The sequence below is a fragment of the Rutidosis leptorrhynchoides genome, chromosome 2 (genome assembly GCF_046630445.1).
Source record: "Rutidosis leptorrhynchoides isolate AG116_Rl617_1_P2 chromosome 2, CSIRO_AGI_Rlap_v1, whole genome shotgun sequence".
Classification (NCBI taxonomy): domain Eukaryota; kingdom Viridiplantae; phylum Streptophyta; class Magnoliopsida; order Asterales; family Asteraceae; genus Rutidosis; species Rutidosis leptorrhynchoides.
Window position 1 is genome coordinate 14,824,545 of NC_092334.1, and position 5,507 is coordinate 14,830,051.

A 5,507-nucleotide genomic window follows, 5' to 3' on the forward strand; every position below is an offset into this window, starting at 1 on the left:
TAAATTCATCTCCCCTCGGCCGGTCTTCCAACACCTTCATCAAATCAAAGTCTTGCAACAAACAAAACATTATATGCAATCAACTGAACTGTATCAAATTACTTAATCTTAAACTACTATTCAGCCCACTTCATAAAGGTTTCAACTTTATCCTTTACATAGATGTTGACTTGAATCATTATCTGGTATCTCGCTAAGTTTATTTATTTATTTATTTTAATTTATTCATTTTTCTATATTTTACATCTTCTAAATGATGGGATTGGTTTAGTTTAGTGTTTTACAATACGGGTTTGTCTCAATTATGAAAAAATTATTGGAAATTGAGTTACTTGTAATGCAAATCCTGATGGTTCATAATTCTGTTATTTTTATTTTATGTTTTTATTTATTTTCTGGTGGCAATTGAAGGTGGTTTCAGTGATGGGTTTTGCTTAGTTTCTTGTTTTATCATCTTCAGCAGTAAAGAAATTGATTAAAATATGAGTTCTTTAATATGCAATTTTTGAAAAGGGATGCATCAGTTTAGTACTCAGTATCAAAGAATTAAGCTTTCTAGGATATTCATTATAGAAATCTGTACTCTGTTAAAGTGAGTTCGTTGATCTGTGTCAAACAATAAGGATTCTGTTTTCTTATAGATTTTACGATTTGTTCAATTTGTGGCCGTGATTCATTGAATTTGAGAGAATAGTTTGTTTTACATTTTTTTTTTTGGGGGGGGGGGGGGGACGGGACTGTGATGATTTTGACAGTTACTTTTGTTGTAGCTGGTTATCTAACTGATTGTTAAGTAAATAATCTATCTGTTCTTTGAATAGGTTTGGAGGACATATATTTGACTACAAGAGTGATGCGGAATATATGCGTATTGGAGCACTTGATAACTCTAAATGAACTATGAAACCATCTTTATTTATATACTGTCTATTCGTCGTGATTACATGAAAAATTTAGCAACGTCCTTGTAACTGTTTTGGGTTAAGATGCAGTACACATGCTCGTAAATGAGTAGGGTAGTGATTGTGTTGAGTTATTTATTGTTGATCCAACCACTAATCATATTTGCGTTCAAATTTTTTCCTTTGAAGTCTTGTGAGACCTATCATATCGGCTATTCAATTTCAATTGATTCTAATAGCAAATTGTTTTATTTACACGGGGAATTAGTAAGCAAAGATTTCTTTTGCAAGTCCATCAAGTTGCATGCACATCATTGTTTGATTAATAGCAACGTCGGAAGTCATTGCTACGGGGTCGATCATTTCTTAGGTATTCACTTTTTTACTTATACCTTAACTTTGTCCTTGTGTGTTTACTTTTGTCCTTTTACAGCATTTTAAAACATTAACTTTGTGAAGTGTTTAAACTTTGGGATTTTGATAATGTTCTGTTTTTGACCAGATAGAAGGCAATTTCTACGGAGTTTAGTTAGTGAGGAAACTATAAAAGGGGAGCAACACAAGTCGAAGAGAACAAAAGTCGATAAAGATACCATCTTTAAAACAAAATATTTGTTGATGGGTGGATCTGGAATTTCCGTTTTGTGTTGCAGTTTTCTTTGTTGTTGCTTTCGTTCTAAAAAGAAAGATACGGCCCATACTGTTCTGGCTAAGGAGCCAAATTCAAGTGAGTAGAATTATGATAACCTATAATTATTTTACATAATTAATCTTGAAAACTTTCTTATTAATTTATATTTTTTGCAGTGGATTCAACTTCATCTATAGAAATGAACCCTGTTTTTGAAAAGGTTCCAGCTAGTCCACTACGTGTTCCACCAAGTCCAAGTAGATTCTCAATGTCTCCAAAGCTCGATCGGATTGGGTCTGTTCATTTGACCATGAAGCAGGTGGTAAAAGCTACCCAGAATTTTTCACCATCATTAAGGATAGGTGAAGGTGGGTTTGGAACCGTATACAAAGCCCAGTTACCGCACGGTCAGGTTGTTGCCATTAAACGAGCAAAAAAGGTAATAGAATATGCATAGTGCCAAAGGTGGCAAGATGGACGGGTCTTGTGGGTCGGGTGGCAGGTCAAAACGGTAATTTTTTGTATGGGTAAACAAGCTTCTAGTCCAATCCAAGATCCAAGGTTTCTATAAAAAATTTAGTGCATTATGTTGAGAACGAATAGTGAATGATTACAGTTTTAGCCAACTGCTTTTAGTAACATCATTTAGAAGGTTATATGACTCATTTGAACCATAAGCCGGTTACTAAACTAGATGAAATGAGTATGTGATACACAATATAAATAAGTCAATAAAATTAATTATGTTATATTTTATTCAAAGTACCATCTTTTTCTCACTTTTGAATTCGACATCAAACGTATAGGAACATTTTGATGCTTTACGAAGTGAATTTAGAAGTGAGGTCGAATTACTTGCGAAAATTGATCATCGGAATCTAGTGAAACTTCTTGGGTACGTTGATAAAGGAAATGAGCGCCTAATTATTACCGAATATGTTCCTAATGGTACACTTAGAGAACATTTGGATGGTAAGATTTATTACAAGTTTGCCAGTCCCCTGATTTACCATTTTAACCTATCAAATTAGCAGAAGTATCAATTTTAGTTGTTCCCTGTTTCAGGTGTTCATGGAAGTTTTCTTGACTTCAGTCAACGACTTGAATTATGCATCGATATTGCCCATGGCTTAACGTATCTCCATCTATACGCAGGTAATTCGTAAACTTGTTTGTAAAGTTTGTGTTTTCCATTTCCAAAATCACTTTGTAACTTAAAAAAACACATTCAAAGACTTTCATTTCTCATTTTCTTGAGTTTAATCAGAAAAGCAAATAATTCACCGTGACGTGAAGTCATCAAATATTCTTCTAACCGAGAGACTGAGAGCAAAAGTGGCCGATTTTGGATTTGCAAGACTTGGTGATGCAGAAACTGACAAAACACATGTTGTGACCAAAGTAAGGGGCACAGTTGGTTACCTTGACCCCGAGTATATGAGAACATACCAGCTCACACCGAAGAGTGACGTTTACTCTTTTGGGGTTCTACTTATTGAAATTCTCACGGGTCGTCGACCCATTGAGTCAAAGAGGTCTCCGGAGGAAAAGGTGACAATAAGATGGGTAAGTTTCTTGTTCTTATTATGCTTGTTGATATGGACATTGAGTGTGCTAATCGCATTGGGCAACAAGTAAGAATATCTAGGTTTACTTCAGTTGGGTTACACTAACCTGTAAAACTATTAGTTCAACTGCCCAGACCGGATAGGAGTAGCACCCCATTATGCTGTACATTGTGCATTGATAGTTGTACGTCGTCCAAAGATGATACTCTCATGACAAAATTACACGGATAGTCCCTGCGGTTTGTATCAAATTTCTGAGATAGTCAAAAAAGAATTATTTGATCTAGATCATCACTGTAGTTTGCACACCTTTTACGGATAGTCCAGTTCACTAACAGCCGTTAATTTCTTCTGTTAAAACATGTAAATACTGAATAAACCCTCATGTGCATCGCACATGACTAATTTTAACAGAAGAAATCAACGGTCGTTAGTGATTTTGGACTATCCGTGAAAGGTGTGCAAACTGTAGTGATGATCTAGATCAAAAAATTCCTTTTTGACTATCTCAGAAATTTGATACAAACCATGTAATTTTGTCTACTCTTGTTTTCTTTCCTTGAACTAGTGGTGACAAAATGAGCGGCTCAGGCATATTAATTAGGTGATGATAAAGTGGTCAAACTGGGTAACTTGTTTGTGCAAGCCAAAATGGGTTGTTTGAGTAGACACGAAAAGTACTCGTATTTTTTATCCAAAAGTTTCTACTATATATGCAAGTTCTAAAGTTTGTTACTATGTTGGTGGTTGATTTCAGGCATTTGGGAAGTACAACGATGGTGACATTATGGATCTGGTTGACCCTCAAATGAAGGAAGCCGTAGACGGTGAAATATTTTCAAAGATGCTTGCTTTAGCCTTTCAATGTGCAGCCCCAACACGAGTGGACCGCCCGGAAATGAAGGCAGTTGGAGAGCAGTTATGGGTGATCAGAATGGATTATCTTAGACAAGGAAGAAAAGGGTAAACTTAATTGAGAGTTGCACTGTAAAAAGCTTGAAGCTGTCACTTGTTCCAATCAACTTTTCATGCTTAGGTGACTTTTTACATTTTGTGGTTTATATATGTTGCCAATGCATGGTTGGTGTAACGTACAATCATCTAAAGCATGTGCCATGATTTAGTACAAGTACGCTATGCATTAGACGTACAAGAGTAGTTGTTAATCCCAAAATAGTTGCACGCGGGCTTCATTTGTTGTGTGTATATAGTTATTGTATTATGGATATTATTATTATTACATTTACTATTTACTATGGATGGATTAGAAATGGATGAAAATTGTAGAAGACACATTATATTGAAATTTGGTTTTTCATTGTATGTAGAAGATGATTGGATTGTATTTTAACCTTCAATTGATAAATTTGAAAAAACACAATCTTGTACAGATACAATCCAAATACAACGATATGAGATTAATGGTAGGTGGGTGATAATTTCTAAAGCAACCGTATTCTCACAAGAAGTCTTATGTTTAAACTTTAAATGTAACATATTTTGATTTGACTAGAGAAAATAGTCTAAAACATTTGCAAGGTAACTCGGTGAGACTGCGTACGCATTAATAAAAGTACTCCTTCTGTTTGTACAGTTTCCGTCGAGTCTTACGAAGCGATAAGGTTAGATTGTTCTAATCACTAAGGAATGAAATATGGGTGTATGTAGAGTGTTTACACTCTTCGTTGGTGATTCCTCGAAGGTAGCAAAGTCAAAGTGTGATTTGCTTTACGCCACCGAGAGGTGAGAAAGAGCATGTGTGTGTGACATGCTAGTGAAAATGGATGTGTAGTGAAAACATGTCTCTTCGAATGCTTGTGCCTCTTTATTGGTAGAAGTGCAATACTATCTTTTGAGGTCATGTTAGTTCCCATGCATTTTGTCCGACTTTCCCAAAATGACTTCTTACAAAGGGAAAGTAAAGTTGTCCCTTTTCCTTAGTTGAATATACATGCCGCCAAGCTAGGAATAGTTTTCCTACCTTGACTTTTATTTGACCGAGATTATGGAGCACTATATCCAATGGCACCGCTCCCTTGGTAAGTTTGAATGTCTTTGTGTACCGTTGTTCGGCCTTTGCTTCGTGGGTGATTGTCAACGAAGCGATCATTATTGTGCCGAATGTAGCGTACACTATCAAGTCCCCCAGTTTAAGTTTATGAAGCGAATGGTTATGTGAGCTTTGTGGAGTTAAACTTCATAAATAGGTTAGGTTTTGATTTGACATCGTCTACGTGATGTCATTTGTTGAATTACCATTTTACCCTTCTAGATGATTCCTCACAGTCTCTTTAAGTGAAGGGTATATTCATCTATTCTTGGTACGATTACCAAAGGTTCAGTTTGAATTTTAAAATTGATTTGACAATTATTCTAGAGGGTAATAAGTGTCCCCTTCTCTCCCAT

The 5,507-nt window shown here is 35.5% G+C and overlaps 1 protein-coding gene across 2 annotated transcripts; it reads left to right on the top strand.

The window, feature by feature from the left end:
• Positions 1-934: 934 nt before the first annotated feature.
• Positions 935-4,424, top strand: LOC139894280 (calmodulin-binding receptor-like cytoplasmic kinase 3). Of its 2 annotated transcripts, none has more exons than XM_071877498.1 (7): positions 935-1,272; positions 1,405-1,629; positions 1,710-1,972; positions 2,340-2,505; positions 2,599-2,688; positions 2,801-3,099; positions 3,859-4,424. In XM_071877498.1, exons 1-7 carry the CDS (start codon positions 1,008-1,010, stop codon positions 4,066-4,068), a joined length of 1,518 nt encoding a protein of 505 aa, XP_071733599.1. In that variant the 5' UTR covers positions 935-1,007; the 3' UTR covers positions 4,069-4,424. The 2 variants fall into 2 exon arrangements, with proteins under 2 accessions (XP_071733599.1, XP_071733600.1); XM_071877499.1 differs by having other exon boundaries at positions 1,137-1,272; positions 1,409-1,629.
• The last annotated feature ends 1,083 nt before the right edge of the window (positions 4,425-5,507 follow it).